We start from the raw sequence: 19381 nt of genomic DNA, 5'->3' as shown, positions 1-19381 counted from the left end.
GTCTAACAGGTAGCTGGCCTGCCCTAGACTGGCCAGGTCTCCTTGAAATACCGTATTTTTTGCACCATAACACTCACTTTTTTCCTCCTAGAAAGTAAGGGGAAATGTCTGTGCGTGTTATGGAGTGAATGCCTGCGGGTGGCGGGGGAGATCTGCTGCAGTCGTGAGCAGAGGATCCATGGTTCCCCTTCCTTCCCTCCTCTGTGGTTACAAAGCATGGATCCACATGGATCCTCAGGATTTTTGCATTGGGCTACTTCAAACTCACTGTCAGATCACATGTCTGTGGCCACAGCATGAACCACAAAAATCATATATCCACTATTTCGTTTAGATTTTTTTTTTCTTGTTTTCCTCCTCTAAAAACTACGTGCGTGTTATGGTCTGGTGCGTGTTAAAGAGCAAAAAATACGGTACTTCATGATAGTCTGATAGTCTACAGTTCTTGCATTATCCTCTCCCTTTCACAAGAACAGAGACTGAAGCACTATGAGTGGAATTCAACTAAGTTTTATTCAGAGTAGATGTGGTGTTGTTTTTACTTACCGGTAAATTATAGTATCGGGACGCAGGTGGCGCTGTGGGTTAAAGCCTCAGCGCCTAGGGCTTGCCGATCGAAAGGTCGGCGGTTCGAATCCCTGCGGCGGGGTGCGCTCCTGCTGCTCGGTCCCAGCGCCTGCCAACCTAGCAGTTCGAAAGCACCTCCGGGTGCAAGTAGATAAATAGGGACCGCTTACCAGCGGGAAGGTAAACGGCGTTTCCGTGTGCGGCTCTGGCTCGCCAGAGCAGCGATGTCACGCTGGCCACGTGACCCAGAAGTGTCTCCGGACAGCGCTGGCCCCTGGCCTCTTAAGTGAGATGGGCGCACAACCCCAGAGTCTGTCAAGACTGGCCCGTACGGGCAGGGGTACCTTTACCTTTACCTTTAAATTATAGTAATTATTTCCAAATGTGCATCTATATATATAAATTAGCATGTGAGAATCTTTTGTCCTTTTTAAAATGTACCTTTTGTGTGATATGAAGGTATGTGGTGATGGGAAAATGTTGCACTTGGGGTAGAGCTCTCAACTCTTCTCTGATCAGCAACAGAGAATTTCAAATAGATACACACATATCAACAATTGAAATGTGAGCAAGTCTTCTTCTAATTTTCTTTGTCAGTGAAGCATGGAAATTTGGCTTGGTTAAACATTAGATGTGATAGTGTGAGTGGTCCTTTCTGCTTTGATGGGTAAGGATGCTTCCACCATCCTCCCTCCTCAATAATAATAATAATAATAATAATAATAATAATAATAATAATAATAATTTATTTAAACCCTGCCCATCTGGATGGGTTTCCCCAGCCACCTGGGGCAGCTTCCAGCAGATTATTAAAAACACAACAAAACATCAAACATAAAAAGCTTTCCTGAACAGGGCTGCCTTCAGATGTCTTCTAAAAGTCAGATACAGTAGCATCTCAGCCTTACACGTAAACTTCAGGTTGCAAAAGTGGCAAACCCGAAAGTGTTTCACCTCGTGCGCATGCACAGAAGCGCTCTACCATTCTACGCACATGCGCAGAAGTGGTCTGCCGCCACACACGCACATGCGCAGAAGCGGCCCCTCAGGTTGCGGAAACCTAGTGATCCAACTGGAGCTCCAGAAAGGATCCCGTCTGCAACCGGAGGTACCACTGTAGTTGTTTATTTCCTTGACATCTGATGGGAGGGCGTTCCACAGGGAGGGCGCCACTACCGAGAAGGCCCTCTACCTGGTTCCCTGCAACCTCGCTTCTCGCAGTGAGGGAACCGCCAGAAGGCCCTCGGAGCTGGACCTCACTCTTCCCCGGCATTCCAGCATAGGAAGCTGCCTTAAACCAAGCCAGATGAATTGGGTCCATCTCGCAGCTAAATTCTAGATCAATGCTGCCTACAGTGATTGACAGGTTCCTCCAGGATTCTTTCCCCAGCCTCAACTAGAGATGTCAGGGATTGAACCTAGAACCTTTTGTGTGCAAAGCAGTTGCTCTTCCACTGAATGCTTCCCCAAGCATTTGCTTATCTCAAATGGAAAGGAAAATTGCGTCAATAAGTGCACTGGCTTATGCAAGTAGCACTGTTTGAAGTGCTGTTTTCCAAACAAAGGCTTGGATAATTATAGCAAAGATGTTTGAGGATTTTGTTGGGAGAGGAAACAAAGGAGGACAGGTATTGTATGCAATGGGCATGCCTCGTATATGGCATATCTGATTTATGACTATGCTTGTTTCCATGACAGCTTATCTGGCCATGGTAATTGCGGCCTGTATCTTGAATTTTCGCAGAGCTTTGGCCCTTTTTGTACTCACCATCCTGGGCATTTTCTTCATCTGCTGGGACTTTTTGATGGCCAGATATGAGGACAGAATCGCAGAATCGCTTTCCCCTTGTGGAAAGTTTCTGGATACCCAATGGTTTTGGCTGAAATGGTAAATATTGTGGTTTCCTTTCTTTGCAGATGAGTTAGTTGCTCTAGCTAATAATAATCACATAATGTATTCATTGAAATCACACTTTGAAACCACTTTGATTTATTAATTTTTAAAGAGGCAGGGAATATAAATGCAGCTTTATGAACACCGAGGATGGACCTTTAGGTGTTAGTTCTTGGTAAATGTTAGTGCCTTCTTAACCCTGCAGAAGTCTAATTCAATATATATAGCCATAAGACGGGTAGGCAAGATCTGGCAACATTTGAAGCCACCTCTGCCGCTGTCTTTTTTCACAGCAGTTTGATGTGCGGCACTTAGCAGATTTCAGTGTTTAGCTCATTGGTATCAAAAGGTTATCAAAGTCCCCCTAGGAGGGAACCTCTCCTATTCACTCCCACAAGGAGTAGTGATGGCCACCAACTTGAATAGCTTTGAAAGACACATTCATGGACGATAAGACTATCAATGGCTACTAGCCAGGATGATGCCGCCACCCTCCACTGTCGAAGGCAGTATGCCTCTGAATGACAGCTGCTGGGAATCACAAGTTGGCTGAGGTGCTGCTTTGGGGCAACCCATAGACACCTGGTTGGCCACTGTGAGAACAGGATACTGGGCTAGATGGGCTTTTGGCCTGATCCCGCAGCCTGTTCTCAAGTTCTTGCGTTCTTAGCAAGAGTAAGCCAGACTAGCTTTTCCTTGCTTTTTGGCAGCCATAAATATATGCCTTGTCTTGTTTGTAGGTAAACAGGGAGGAAATATAGGGGGGGGTTGTGTGTTGATGATTTGCATCTGTTTATTTGTTTTAAGGTAATTATAAAGTATTTTAAAAACATTTATGTGGGACGAAACATAACCCGAGAGGTCGGCATGCCTCTCAAAGGTCATGTACCGCTGAAAGATGAATGCCTATATTCACGCAAACCTGCAGGTGGCCTTAACATTCTGATCTTATGCATGTTTTCTTGGGAGCAAGTCCCACTGAGTTCAACAGACCTTAATCCTAAGAACATATTGTTACACACACTCTAACTGATGAGCTGAAGGAATTCACAGGAGTCCCAGCCTTGGGTTGGGTTTTGTTGGAAAGGAGGTCACTGAAGCCTTATGGAGTCTTTGTGACATATGGTTTATTTTCAAATATATAGAGAGTGAGCATAAGATGGAAAGTTCACCACACTGACACTCTAATAGACCTTGCCACACCATTAGGTTTTTAGGTGGAGCAACAATACCACAGCCTTGGATTCTCACAGACAGCAAATGAGGCCTTTGTGTGACACCTGCTCTTGCCAGGGGAGGGAGGGAGGCCTAGCTCCTCATCTAAGCATCACCTGCTATGATAATGAAACTTTGGACCAAGTTTACATAACAAAGCCAATCTTTAACAGACCTAGATAGTGGCATTAATTTAACAAAGAAAGCAGTTTGACCATACCCCTCAACTGTCCTGGCAAAACTGGGATGTCCCTTTTTTTTTTTGCAAGAGCCCGGTGCCCACTTTGGGCATAGTCATCTCATGCCACTATCTCACCCTGAAAAATGACTTTTTCAGGGTCGCAATCTCATGCAGTGCCCAAAAATGGGTGGTTTGGGGCACTGTGCTCTTGTGCATGGTCTCTTGAGACCATGATCTTACGCAGGTCACATGGCTTGTGTGGGAGTGCAACCCTAGAAGATATGCACCCAGGTTTTTCACCTGAAGGGCATGGTTTGACTATTTGAACAGTCTTTGCAGAAATACTATCTTATAGATATAAAACACAAGCTTGAAGAAGCCCCCAAATCCATTTAGTCTAACCCCAAACTTATTGCACTATGCATGGCATTATATTCTTAATCTGCATTGATTTCAATGGGATGTAAGCATCCTAAACTATGCATAAAAACGCGTCGTTGTATTTTTGGTGGAATTTATTGCTTTCTTAACCTTCCTGGAAATAACCTCAACTCAGACCTTCATTGGTTGGGAAAGAGCCAAACTAACCCCGTCCCATTCAAGTAAGAAGTGGGAAGCATACATTTCTGTCTCTTGTGAAGATGGCACAACCTATCCTGACCCAAAAAAAACTGAGCAAGGTTCAACCAGCCGTCTGTTGTGACCTGCATGACAACCCTCCTGCTGTCACACCCTAAGGCAAGTAGCAGAAACAGGAGAGTGATTGAGCCTGTGGTGGGCAGCTGTTCACAGAGATGGCGGGCTGCATTTGGCTTAGCGTATGTGCTTTGTGAGGAAGGGTGGTTCCAGAATAGTGCTTCTGTTTTGCTACTGAAAGTGATTTGTGGTTGTTCCAGATTTAGTTTTATTGTGCCCCATGGTGAAAGGCATGTAACCATTTTTTATATAAATAAGTTGCCTAAAGCTGAAGGGAAAAGAAATTTCGACCAAGATGATGGTTGTAAATCTTTTTACCTAGGGCAGTGTGGATATCACTAGCAGCTGCCATCGTGTGCTGGCTTGTCTTTGACACTGCCAGACAAGGAACCAACCAACTCATTTCCTTTGGCGGCCTTATAATGTATGTCTTCTTGATGCTGATCTTTTCCAAGTACCCAACGAAGGTGAGTCCTACATTTGCTTTGTCTGTGGCTTCATGTACTAACACTACAGACTTGGACCCCTGGCGAATGAGCTTACTTGCAGCAAGATTCCTAAATAATTATGTATCTGCTGCCGACAAATACCCAATTTGGGAGTCAAACTAAGTCAGAGGCTTGATGTGAGTTCTTTTAATACAATTTATTAAAAAACACTCTAGGCAGATGCTTTTATCTCCTATGGTCACAACTGGGCCAGGTCACTCAGAAGGAAAAGATTGGGTTGCACCAGAATCTTGAAGATGCAGCCTAAGTTTAAGAGGGCTGAAAATACCCTAAACCTAGTCAGGGCTCCGGAAACATATAGAAACAAGCCACAGAATATGCAGAGTTAGCCTATCTTTCTGAAAGAATTAGAGATAAACCTAGGCAAAACTTCATTTTAGAATGGGATCATTAAGAGATACTTCTAAAATAGTTGCTGCAATCTGAATACGGTAATAGCTTTCGAGTAAACTCTGTAAATTTATATTAAGAAAAAAGATATGAAACACTAAATAGTGTGTTATGAAACAACTAAACAAAATCATGCAATATTAAAAGAAAGAAATATGGAAGGGATGGGAAGTCAGATGTTTGTGAAGGAAATTTATTGCTTGAAAAAGTATATACTTTTGTGGTGATTGATGTTTTTTGACGGATTGGTAAAGATGATTATGAGTTTTTGTTGTACAAATATAATTACGAACAATAAAGCATAAAATAAATAAATAGAAACAAGCCACAATGAAGAACACAGAGGAAGCATACCCAGAAATGCCAAACTGCATCTTTAATAGAATCCAGTGTCCTCTTCACCTTGTTTTATGAATATCCCAGCTTTTGAGAGTTTTGGTTTGGGGGGGGGGATACATCATCTGCTACAATCATCTCTGCTATGATGACAATAGAAGGTTGTTCTTTGATCACCAAAGAAGATCAGTTAACTCTGATTTTCGCGCCAAGAACCAAAGCTTTCATTGGAATCATAACCTTAATCCACTGCCCTAGTTCACCACAAGCCACTGAGCTGTTTCCTAAGATTTTTAAGTCTCTTTGTATATGAGGAAATAAGCAACATAGAAGAGGAACTACATACAGATACAAATTCTAATAGTTAAACCACTTTTCTGGAACAATTAATGTCTTGATTGTAACCCATAATCCTCCACATAGTATTCCTAAAAACACCAAGTGATAATAAGCCAGTCATCTTGTGTTTTCCCATGAGTCTTATTGCCCCTAATGGGCCAGTTCTGTTACAATGAAATCCAAACCTGACCCCATTAGCTTTAAAATAGTTGAGATTTATAATCTGGGAGAAAATCGCAAAGCAGAGGTTATAGAACTGTTCATAGTGGGATACTTCATATTCTAAAATAAGTATGTTCTGGAAGCTTAGATTGTAAAATTCTTCCAAGTGGTCAAGTATCAGAACCACAAAACACGAATACACACATGTGCCTTTAACAGGTTTTTTCCCTTATACAAGAAATTTTAAGCCTTAATATATAAGATATATATGGCAAGGTGTTAGGAGTTCAAGAACTGCATTCTAGTCCCCTCCCTTAATTCTCCTATTCCAATTGTCAGCATTGTTATTGAGCGTGCTCAATCTTCAAATAACTGTTTTAGGAAGGTGTTTTCTTCTGGTTCCCTTAGTTTTAAAACATTTTTGGTACTTCTGCAAATCATGGGGTTTCCCTGTATCTGTAGATTTTGCTTTCATATTTGTTAGTGGCACTGTTTGGACTGTAACCTTGTTCATGCTCAGCACCTGAGATTGCTATTAGATTGATCAAATTTGCATTCTAAATCGAGTGCTTTCTTTGTTTTGATGCATGGCTAGGTTGTATGGAGACCAGTAATTTGGGGGATAGGATTACAGTTTATTCTTGGACTAATAACTTTGAGGACAAAAGTAGGATTCGATGCATTCAACTGGCTTGGTGGTCAAGTGCAGGTAAGCCAATTATTTTACCTATATGCATCAGCAAGAAGAGCTGAGTGGGTGGCTGCAGGAGGGGAAAGAGAGCCCATGTGAGTGGCTCCATGAGGAGCTATCCCAAAGGAGGTTTATCTGCCACGTCCTGGGGGCTGAAGCATACTCTCCAACATGCTGCAGAGGAAAATCAGGATGTGCATCTTTTGGGGCTATGCAAGTCACATGGCTCACCTGAGAACACCCCCACCCCCAAACACACGTCTTTGGGGGCTATGACTTTCGGGTGATAGAGTGACTGCTGCTGGTCAAGTTAAAGGGGGACAGAGAACGAGAGAGACCTAGATCTAAGAGATCCATCCCATGGTGGACATGAAGGCGGGTGGTGGTGGTGGGGAAGAGATAATCTTGTTAGGATATTGATGTTCCATTCCACCTTAAAAGGAACAGGCAAGACTGTTGTGTGTCACATGCCTGTTTACAGTCCAGCACAGCCTGCTGGGAACTTCCGTTGTGGATAGCTTTTGTTTTTGTGCTTCCTGCTCTTGGACACAAAAGAGAGCAGACATGTTTTCTTTGTCCTGAACTATGCTGCTTGTAAATACGCTTTACATATGCCTCTGTCCGCTAATTCCATTATGAAGAGTTATTCACACTGCTGATCAGAGCGTGCTCAAGTTTCTGAAGGCTTCTGAAGCTATGAGTCACTGACTGATGCTGTTCCAAGGGAGACCAGAGTTCGCCCAGCTACCGGCCGGTGGGCTGGAGCCAGCTGGGGGCCTGCGACTTGCCCCCGGTCCCTGGACGCATCCCAACAACACTCACCAGCTCAGTGGGGCAACCCCGACGTCAGCGGAGGTTGACTGAGGGAACCCAGAAGTAAGCTTAGAACAAGCAGTAGCACTGGGGTGGGAGCTCACCACCTGATGTCACACTGCTGCTCAAGGAGCCACGTGACAAGTGTGAGCCCAGAAAAGGTGTGTCTTTTGGGGGCATACTCTCATGGAAGCCAAAACAGGATACCCTGGGATCCAATCAGAAGCCAGGATGGCTTCTGTAATTCCAAGATGTGCCACTTAAAGTGGGACAATGGAGGGGTTTTCTGAAGGGAAGCAGCAAAGTAGATCACTCCTAGAGCGATTACTTTTGATACGGCCTGATCCATGTGTGTGACTCCCGGCCAAGATGAGACTGTCCACTTTTCCACCAGGGCTCCTGTATCTTCCTTTCATGGAGGATAATACTGTCAGTTTCTTGCCATGATGGCTATTGCCCTGCCTCCACAGTCAGAGGCAGCAGTACTTCTGAATACCAGTTGCTGGAAACCAGTCCTGCTTCAGTGGCATCTGGGTGGCTACTGTCAGAACAGGATGTTGGGCTCAGTGAGTCATTGCCAAAGCAGGTTCCATTTTAGAAAAGGCCTTCTGTGTGGGAAATGGAGGGATGCCTCTGCTAAGATAGCACTTGTCAGGATTAACCAGATAAAATTGAAGCATTGGTGCAAAGGTCTACACTAGGAGTGAGGAACCTTTGGCCCTCCAATTACAGTTGTACCTCAGGTTAAGAACTTAATTCGTTCCGGAGGTCCGTTCTTAACCTGAAACTGTTCTTAACCTGAGGTACCACTTTAGCTAATGGGGCCTCCTGCTGCCGCCGCGTGATTTCTGTTCTCATCCTGAAGCAAAGTTCTTTTTATAAAGATTACCCGCTGTGGGATCCCACAGCTAATTCTCCCCTGGTCTCCTCGCTGGCCCAAATAGAACTAATTTAGCCAGCTAGCCCTGGTGATCATCTAATGTTTATTGGATGGATTTTCCCCCTAAATTGATTTTTGATTTTTGATTTTATTGTTATTCATGTTTTATACCCTATTTTATGCTGTTTTTTGTAGCATCAATTAAGTGTTTTAAATTTGTTGTTAGCTGCCCTGAGCCTGGGTATAAATAAAAAAATATTATTATTATCATTAACCCAAGGTACTATTTCTGGGTTAGCGGAGTCTGTAACCTGAAGCGTCTGTAACCCAAGGTACCACTGTATGTAGGACTACAACTCCCATCATCCACAACCATTGACCTTGCTGCCCAGACTGCATGACCAGTGACTGGGGATGATGGGAGCTTTAGTCCAACAGTGTCTTGAGGCCCACAGATTCACTGGTCTGGATTCACACCTGTAACCATTTGGATAAATTAAACATACAGAAATATTATCTCTTGTGCCAGGAAAAAAGTCAGGTGAAGAAGTAAGTGCAGGAAGTGCAGCATAGGTTATTTTTAGGAAACAAGGAAATGTACTGGACATGAACCTGTGTAAATAGATACAGTACCTGAAGGAGTTGTTTATGGTGAATGATGTTCATTTATTTCAAACTACTAGACCTATAACAATGCGGCTCTACAACTCTTGAACATTTTCCATTTGCTGTTCAGAACAAGTACATTCTGTTACATTTCTAAAAGCAGTAAGCTAACCACACTGACATTTAACTGGTGGCTTCACAATGCTTCCATTAGTTTAAAACCATCAGTCCTCTACCTTTTATACTAGCAGCTGCTTTTGTGGGAAGGGAGCGGTAAGCATTGCAAAAACACCTGAACTTACAGCAACTCTCTGGAAGACCCAGGTCCAAACACTGAGGCTGCACAATGACAATACATTTGAAGCACTGGTGTTTGGACCAGGAAAAGCTCAGGCCAACTTAACACAAAATAAGAATGGCAATGGCCACTTCTCTTTGTATTCTGATGTGATGGAAATGCTGTATAAGAGACTTGAGCATCATTTCCAACTGGCTGTGCATGTGCAGGGATACAGGGCAGGAGCAGGATTAGGATTCTGCCTGCAGGTTTGGAAAGCCCCATTGAGCTCAATAAGATTTACTCCCAGGTAAGGTCCCGTGCATACGCTCTTTGTCCTGTGATTTAAAGTCATGAGCCCAAGAGGCGGTTTTTTGTTTGTTTTGTCCTGCCACTTTCCCCTGGAAAACTCACTGTTTACTGCTAAATCGAAACAAATGCCAATCAATATTTGTTCTGATTAAGCAGTAAATAGTGGGTCTTCCAGGGAAATGGGTGGGAGAAAAAAACAACTCACCTCTCAGGCTTGTGAGTGGAAATCACGAAACAAACGCAAGTATGAATAGGCCGACAGTAAGTCTAGGATTGCATCCTTAGCCATTCATCAGTTTTGTTAATGCACATACACCCACATGTATAATCTCTGGCAACATCTCTGCCTCCACTAGGTATTGTTCTCCACTGTATTGTTCTCAACAGATCCACCTACTGAGGCAGACCAGATGGGACTAGGGATGGACGGGGGGAATTTGATTCAGTTCACATCTCAGGTCAACCTTACCAAACTCACATTTTCCAAAACAATATGTGAAACAAAACAATTTGAAACACATCTTCAAAATTCTTCAAAATACACACTTATCCATTTTTTGCAATGCATTTCTCCCTCCAAGTGATGTGTAAAGGTAAAGGTAAAGGGACCCCTGACCATTAGGTCCAGTCGTGGCCGACTTTGGGGTTGCGGCGCTCATCTCGCTTTACTGGCTGAGGGAGCCAGCATGTGGCCAGCATGACTAAGCCACTTCTGGTGAACCAGAGCAGTGCATGGAAACGCCGTTTACCTTCCTGCCGGTGCGGTACCTATTTATCTACTTGCACTTTGACATGCTTTCGAACTGCTAGGTTGGCAGGAACAGGCAATGGGAGCTCACCCCATCGTGGGGATTTGAACCGCCAACCTTCTGATCGGCAAGTCCTAGGCTCTGTGGTTTAACCCACAGCGCCACCCGCGTCCCTAAGTGATGTGTACACTAATGCATATACTATGGCAAAATGTGAAAGTAACATGCAAAACTGCACAATATCAGGGGAATGCAGCAGCTAGACTGGTGTCCGGGCATGGCCACTGGGATCACATAACACCAGTCCTACCTAAAGGATCTTCACTGGCTTCCAGTACTTTCCGAGCACAATTCAAATTGTTGGTGCTGACCTTTAAAGCCCTAAATGGCCTTGGTCCTGTATACCTGAAGGAGCATCTCCACCCCCATCATTCAGCCCGGACACTGAGGTCCAGCTCTGAGGGCCTTCTGGCGGTTCCCTCACTGCAAGCTGTGAGGTTAGAGGGAACCTGGCAGAGGGCCTTCTCAGTAGTTTTGCCTGTCCTGTGAAACACCTTTCCATCACATGTCAAGGAGATAAAGAACTACACAATTTTAGAAGACATATGAAGGCAGCCCTGTATTGGGAAGTTTTTAATGTTTGACATTTTATTGTGTTTTTATATGTTCTGGAAGCTGCCCAGATGGGTGTGGTATAATAATAATAATAATAATAATAATAATAATAATAATAATACCAGTAGGGGAAATTACATATAACATGTATAGTGGAAGAATTTTGCACTAAAATGCTGACAAATTTTCACACTTACTGTGTTGATCATCTGTAGCACACTGTTGTCTAGGAAAGATTTCTTGCCAGTGTTTTGCTTTGTTTTTAACAGTTTTTCTCCTTTTCTTTTAAGACTTTCTTGGAATACACAGATGCTGGCTCTAAGTTTGTCTTTGGTGATAAATACACTGACCACTTCTTTGCCTTCAAGGTAAATAGTTATTCCTTATGTTTCTGGTATAGTGTCAACTGCACAAAGCCATGTAAATTTGGAAAATGTACAAGTAGTATCTGCAACAAAATGCTGCAGTGTGTTTCTCATTTTAGTACTGTATTGATGTTCAGGGCTTAGCCAGTCATTCCCCTTCAAGCAAGTCCTCTGCTGGGGAATGGAATGCTGGCAATTCTATTCTGCTGAAACTGTGTGATACACTGATCAGAGTGTTGGGTTTGGAGGAAAGAGGTCCAGCTTACCACAAGATATATTTCTGTACTTAATCTAATTAATGACACACATGAATGCATGAGTGAGATTCCCACTCTCTCTTCCTACTAACTGGTGAAACCACAGCCATGGGAATGGGATTTGGCACTGGTGCTTTAGTTGAGATTCCTGCATTGCAGGGAGTTGGCTAAAAAACACCCAGTGTCTGTCCCAACTATACAATTATATGATTATCCTTGCTGAGTGGAGCAAACTTTGTTAATGATCTGCAACAGCACAGCCTCCAGCATAAATCTAGACTTTTTGCTTACATAACCCTTATATAACCCTATCACACATTCTTTTGATTTCCTTAATTAATGGTACAATTTTCTTAATGATAAGTTTCAAAAGAGGAATCTGAAACTATTGGGTGATTCTCAAGAGGCTGCTTTAAAAAGGTGGGGGGAGGTAATCTTCACCCCAAGTGTGCCCTCTAATTCACAAAAGGAATCAATAAATCTTTCTCCAAGTTCCCCTCTCCTCTCTTAGACTCAGGAATGAGCCCAGCAATACTTGACCTCTTTGGAAATGGATGTTGCCCAGCAACCAATCTTTTTCCATTTCTTTGGTACTTGAGCAGATGAGAACAGGCAACAAGGTCTTATTCTCTCTTATTCCATTTCTCTCTCAGCTCTTTCTCCATTGGATTGAGGAGATAGGTCAGGCCGGAGAATTGGCCTTCTGGAAGACACTTATGTCCACCTCATCGGCATTTTTTACAACCCTTCTGGAACTTTTCTCAAGAATTCTGAGAATGAAGTGTTCCCAGTCCCCCACTCATCCCATAGCCCTGTTCATTATTTCTGTTTGTGATTGCTCTCACTTTTCATCGGCTGGCAAATGTATGGAAATCTGCTGATTTCGAGAGCTGCCCCTTTAAATGTAATTCATTCCCCCAGTTTACCACCTGGGATTTCGGTTAGGATTCTTTCCAAAGGGGTGGATTCCTGTTTGTCTGATTTTTTTCAAATGCATGTTCCATATGTGATTTAAGGGGGATGGAGAGGGGCCTGCCTGCTTACTCGCTGTTTTGATGGCCACAAACACGTTTCTCCACCTTATTTTCAACCAAGTTGCTCTTGACTCTGTCCCAGTAATATGCATGGACTGTATCAGACAGATTTTTATTTTCAAAGCACTCGGTGTTCCTGCGCACCCTTGCGCAGCCCAGGAATACATTGCTTTGGTGCACTAATCAAAGGCATTCTTGAGGAGAGCAGCTGACCCTGATTGACAAAGGAACTAAGCATTGTTTATGTGGCTTATTAAAAGGCAAAAAATATTAGATGGAGAGGTTCTGCTCAAGCGTCCTTGATGTGATTATTGTCAGCGAGACAAAATGGGCCAAGACCTGATAATCCCAGCCTGCATATACATCTAGCAAATTTGTGCCAGGGAGCGTCTTCAACCATTAAACCATCATATTGGATGCATCTGCCATTCTATTCCCCTTTCGATGCTCCATTCGGTATTCATTCTCTCACCCCTTTACTAGTATGCAGATATATCTGTAGCCTAACGTTGAGGCATCTAATCATAAGCTTGCATTTTTATTAAAGCTTATATGTTTAATCAGGGCTTGTATTTTAAGAATGAGCTTAAAAATGTTCTGTTTCATGCCAGGCAGAAGACCAGTTGCCTAAAAACCTTGGCAAGATGTTTTACTCCTAGACAAGGGGCCCCCCTGATTTATAGCAGAAAACAATTCTCAAAGTCGTAAAAAGGGAATTACAGGCTGACAGCCAAGGTTACACTGACCCTACAAATTAAGGGTGGATAAATAGTAAAATGGGCCATATCTTCTTCCTAAGGTTAAGAAGGTCAAGAGCAGTGAAAAAGCATCTAGCTGGCAGAAAGAGAACATTTTTGGGAAGACTTTTCTAAAGCTGTTTCTTTCTTAAACTAAGATCCTTTTAAGATTTCTTTTCCTTTTAAAAGGTTGTTTATGTATTAAATATATTAGTTTAAATATAATTATGCAAAGGATTTAAGAAATGCTAGATTCTTATTTCATATAGTTGTAAGAGTTGTAACTATCCTGAAATTAAGTCAGCCACCAGCCCCCCCTTGCCAGACAGAAGACGCCAATCGAGCACTCCTGATATATGGTTGTCAGGCCTTTTGTTTAGAAACCTTCAAATGAAGGAGATCTCTCAATGTTGATGTGAACTCAATCCTTGACATATGCTTAAGATAAAAATTCAAGATTAACCATCTGTTTTGGAAGGCAATAGGGCAAGGAGGGCAAGAGGTGAGCTGGTAATTAAGATTCCTTGTTGAGACACATGTAAGATATATTACTACTTATTTGTCATTTATAGATAGAAGAATATATAGCTTTTTGATTTCCATAAAAGGCAAGAGGAAATGGGTGTATCTTTTGTGATTGGTTCTAGCAAACAGCCAATAGGAATTTTAACCAGGCTGATTGGACAGAGGCAGCCACAGGAGGAGCAAGGGGGCTGGATTAAGGAAATATAAGTGCTGGCCAGAATGGCAAGAGGCCAGGCCAGAGCTTGGTAACCATATACCACTGTGCCTCATATTTATTTGTCTGACAAATAAATTACTATTTTAATTTCTCTATTGCTGCGTTGAATATTTCATTCCAGCTAAGCGTTAACCACAAGCAGGGTGCTACAACGTGGCTTTCACTTTGGGCACCAGCTGTGGGCCTCCCTTCCTTAAAGAACACAACAAAACACAAAAAGCATGATCCTTTTGCCACAATCACCCATGCTTGGGCAACTTCCAGTTAGGCTGCTGCATATTGGTCTGCCCCTGGAGAGAATGCTAAAATATGGTACCGGATGATTGGCTGGTTCCTATAGAACTGACTATATCTTGCCTGTAGTAAAGAGTTTCATTGGCTGCTTGTGCAGTTCAAGGTACTGATTTTGACTTTGAAGTCCCATATGGTCTAGGCCCAGGTTATCTCAAAAACATCTTCAGCTGTCTGAACTTGCCTGTGTTTTAAAATAATATGCAGAAGCCTTGTTGCAAGTGCTTCCCTTTCAGAAATGAGGCAAGTGACTACCGGGGACAGGGCTTCCTCTGTTGTGGCCCCCAGACTGTGGAATGCCCTTGTCAGGCACATCTTTCTACCTATTTTTCCCCGCCCAGGCTTCTGAGTTTTTGCAGCCAGTGAATATTTTCTGGTCTGTATTTATGTTTGTTCTTGATGTACTTTTGTGGTCTTCGGCTTGTCTGAAGGCTGTAGCATAGGTATATCCTCTGATTTCAGAAGTGCCTACCTATAGTTTCTCTCTGGGAGTTTAGAAAAAAGAAAGTCCTTGACCATGGTTTGATTTTTCTCTCCTAATTAGGTGCTGCCTATTGTCATTTTCTTCAGCATGGTGATGTCTATGCTTTACCACCTTGGATTCATGCAGTGGCTTATTAAAAAGGTAACAAAGCCCCCAGGAACTTTCTCTAATACTTTTGGTGAATTGTAGAATACCCCTCTTCCACTCTGTCTCTCACACAAAGAGGGCCCCACTCTGTGCCAACAGAGTCTGATTCTGTGGCTTTTGAACAACTTAATACTTTTCACCTCCACTATCCAACAAATCCAGGCCCTCACCTGAGTGAAATGAATTGTTGCCCATAGAAAAGATCTCCCACTCCTTGTCCACAGTAGCAGCAGAGCATATCCAGGTAGGGCTTGGAGATACTCCTACCCAAAATCCTTGTCAGTCAGTGCAGACCAGGTTTTCCAAACTTGGGTCTCCAGCTGTTTTGGACTACAATTCCCATCATCCCTGACCACTGGTCCTCCTTGCTGGTGGGAGTTGTAGTCCAAAAACCCAAGTTTTGGAAACCCTGGTGTAGACAATACTGACCTAGATTGACCAACGTTGTGATTCAGTATAAAGAAGCTTCCTATATTCCTAACACTTCCATTTATTTTTTAATTTACTCCATGTTTTTCCCACTCACCAGTGAGCTCCCCATTCAAATTTCTTTGTCTTCTCTTCTCTGAAATCCCACCAACCCAAATTGTACAGCTTTCAACCTGTAATGGTAAACACCTGCCTGGCGGGGCCCACCCATCAAATATGGGAACAGAATAGCACAAACTTTATTTTCAAGCACTAACTTCTTGCATAGCTTGAAGAAAAAAGGATCAGGCATAACTGTGATAGTAAGGTAAAGGTACCCCTGCCCGTACGGGCCAGTCTTGACAGACTCTGGGGTTGTGCGCCCATCTCACTTAAGAGGCCAGGGGCCAGTGCTGTCCGGAGACACTTCCGGGTCATGTGGCCAGCGTGACATCGCTGCTCTGGCCAGAGCCAGAGCCAGAGCCGCACACGGAAATGCCGTTTACCTTCCCGCTGGTAAGCGGTCCCTATTTATCTACTTGCACCCGGAGGTGCTTTCGAACTGCTAGGTTGGCAGGCGCTGGGACCGAGCAGCGGGAGCGCACCCCGCCGCAGGGATTCGAACCGCCGACCTTTCGATCGGCAAGTCCTAGGCGCTGAGGCTTTAACCCACAGCGCCACCTGCGTCCCCTAATAACTGTGATAGGTTAGCTTTAAGTCTGTAAAGTTGGGGTAGAATTCCTAGCCTGTTGTTTCTGGGGAGATTAGCAGATGTAGGTACCCTAGAAAATCTCTTACTATATTCATAAGTTGTAAGACACATTATCCAAGCTGTATTATCTGAATTCCGTAATGTGCCTTATGTGGCCCTGTGACATTACGCAGATTTATTATTCAAACCTATGGTCGCTGGGAGAAGATTCTAGGGGCCATCAGATATTCTTCTCCAAGAGCAGAGAGAAAGCTCTAGCCCTGGAAAGGGAGATCCATTGCCAGATGCCCCCCTCTCCACTGCCACAAACTTCCATAGCCCTTGCCCTCCCAATTCCTGCTGAAAAGAGTCCATTTCCCTACCACACCTTGGGATTTCAGCCTTATTTCTAGATTTGCTGCAACAGCACACTACAACTTGACAATTTCCAAAGTACTGCTTAGATTACTTTGGCAGGATCTCCACTGTCTGCATCTCTGCCCCATGCTTTGTGATTTCTTGCACTGCAGTAAAATTATGTTTACATGGAATGACAAAAGGACCTCTCCTTGTTTGACACCGAAGATGGTAAATAGTTACTTTGGGAAAGATGTGTAACCATCCTCTAGACATGGCGATGACACTTCTAGAATTTCACAAATGTGGATTAGCTTGAGAACACCAGGAAATTATTTTTCCGTGTTGCATCTTTCTTTTCTTAGGTTGGATGGGTAATGCAAATAACCCTCGGGACGAGTCCAGTTGAATCTCTGGTTGCAGCTGGCAACATATTTGTGGGACAGGTAAGCTGTGAAACAGGAAAAACAAACTAATAGCTTTAGAGCAGGGAGTGGGGCAAGGCAGATGAAAAACTTTACCCCTTTATGGTCCAGCAAAATTTGTCCACCATAGTCATGAATAGCAGTATCCTTTGTTCTTAGTGATCCCCATTAAGAACTGCTTGAATTACCGTATTTTTCGCCCTATAGGACGCACTTTTCCCCCTCCAAAAATGAAGGGGAAATGTGTGTGCGTCCTATGGGGCGAATGCAGGCTTTCGCTGAAGACTGGAGAGAGAGAGGGGTCGGTGTGCACCGACCCCTCTCCCTCTCCAGGCTTCAGGAAGCTATCCGCAAGCCGTGGAAGCCCGTGGGAGTTCCCCTCGGGCTCCCCCGGCTTGCGCAGCGCTGCCTCTTATCCCGAAGTCCCAGCGCGCTGAGCAGTCGCGCCGGTGCTTTGAGTAGCTCTGCGCAAGCCGCGGGAGAGCTCCCCCGGCTTGCGCAGAGCTGCCTCTTATACTGACGCCCCGGCGCGCTGAGCAGTCGCGCCGGGGCTTCGGGTAGCTCTGCGCAAGCCGCGGGAGGGCTCCCCCAGCTTGCGAAGCGCTGCTTCTTATCCCGAAGCTACCCGAAGCGACTGCTCAGCACTGCCTCTTATCCCAAAGCCCCGATACGCTCAGCAGTCGTGCCTGGGCTTCGGGTAGCTCTGCGCAAGCTGCGGGATGGCAAGGATATTGGAGAACAGGCAAAACCTTGGAACCCTGGGGGCAGATTTTAGCCACCATTTCACAAGTGCTTCCCAATACATATTTTTTACCTTCCATGCAGCAGGTAATCAGTCTTATATGGCGCTGATTTACATCAGTTTGGAAAACTTGGGTGCAGGAAAGTGTGCTTCCATAAAGAGCAATTGAAGAGCATCACAGGCACTTGTGCACGCGAAACAAAAGGGAGAGAAACAAATGGCCAGATTCTAGATCTAGATGTATACATGATGTGAAAAGTTAATCCCATAGATTTAGCTAGCTATTATGTTATATTGTGTAATATATTCACATCTTCAACTGGCCAAATAGATTGACTGTGATCATTCCGTTAGAGCACAAATGAAAGCAAAATGATCATTTGCCTACTTTTGAGACATCACCTTGCCGACAAAGGTCCTTATAGTAAAAGCTATGGTTTTCCCAGTAGTGATGTATGGAAGTGAGAGCTGGACCATTAAGAAGGCTGATCGCCAAAGAATTGATGCTTTTGAATTATGGTCTGGAGGAGACTCTTGAGAGTCCCATGGACTGCAAGAAGATCAAACCCTGAGTGAAATCAGCCCTGAGTGCTCACTGGAAGGACAGATCCTGAAGCTGAGGCTCCAATACTTTGGCCACCTCATGAGAAGAGAAGACTCCCTGGAACAGACCCTGATGTTGGGAAAGATGGAGGGCACAAGGAGAAGGGGACGACAGAGGACGAGATGGTTGGATAGTGTTCTCGAAGTTACCAGCATGAGTTTGACCAAACTGCGGGAGGCAGTGGAAGACAGGAGTGCCTGGCGTGCTCTGGTCCATGGGGTCACGAAGAGTTGGACACGACTAAACAACAACAACAACAAAGCTCTAATTGAATTGTCACTGACTGTTTTTGCATTCCATTGCCCCTTAACACCAGCCTTTACACTTTCACCCTTTTACACTCCTGCAGATACCCCTAAGTGCATTTGATGAAGGGGTCTCTAGTCCACAAAAGCTTATGCCGTAATGACATTTGTCATTCTTGAAGGTCTTTTGCCATTGACTTTAAGACTCTTGCTGTTTTTGCTGAAATAGACTGGTATGGCTACCACTTTGGAAATTGCGCCTATCCCAATATTTCTAGCTTACAGAAAGAAAAAGGAGATGGTTTTAAATGTACTCAAGTGTAATTTCATACTATGGATAAAATATAGCAATATGAGGCAGCATCTAATACGTGCTGGCTTGCTTTTTTGCTTCTTTTCCACCAGACAGAATCTCCCCTCTTGGTGAAGCCTTATTTGCCCTATATCACCAGGTCTGAACTCCATGCTGTCATGACGGCAGGATTCGCAACTATTGCCGGAAGTGTCTTAGGAGCATATATTTCATTTGGTGTAAGTATAGAAACATGCTAGCTCTTAATTACTGTTTTCCATCCCCACCCGACTAGTAACAAAGAGCATCAAAGGGAATTCGTTCTCCC

The 19381-nt window shown here is 43.9% G+C and overlaps 1 protein-coding gene across 2 annotated transcripts in view; it reads left to right on the top strand.

The window, feature by feature from the left end:
• The window catches only part of SLC28A3 (solute carrier family 28 member 3), a 51922-nt gene that overhangs the window by 19358 nt on the left and 13183 nt on the right, over positions 1-19381 (top strand). The window contains exons 5-11 of one of the 2 annotated variants that reach the window (XM_079996081.1): positions 2266-2455; positions 4876-5020; positions 6885-6998; positions 11523-11600; positions 15203-15283; positions 17111-17191; positions 19167-19292. In XM_079996081.1, the coding sequence (XP_079852207.1) occupies positions 2266-2455; positions 4876-5020; positions 6885-6998; positions 11523-11600; positions 15203-15283; positions 17111-17191; positions 19167-19292 (815 nt within the window). The remainder of the gene's footprint in view (positions 1-2265; positions 2456-4875; positions 5021-6884; positions 6999-11522; positions 11601-15202; positions 15284-17110; positions 17192-19166; positions 19293-19381) is intronic. The other variant, XM_079996082.1, reaches the window with a different exon arrangement.

This window comes from Podarcis cretensis (genome assembly GCF_951804945.1).
Source record: "Podarcis cretensis genome assembly, chromosome: 11".
Lineage (NCBI taxonomy): Eukaryota > Metazoa > Chordata > Lepidosauria > Squamata > Lacertidae > Podarcis > Podarcis cretensis.
Note: the sequence above shows the minus strand (reverse complement) of the source record. Positions and strands in the feature narration are given on the sequence as shown.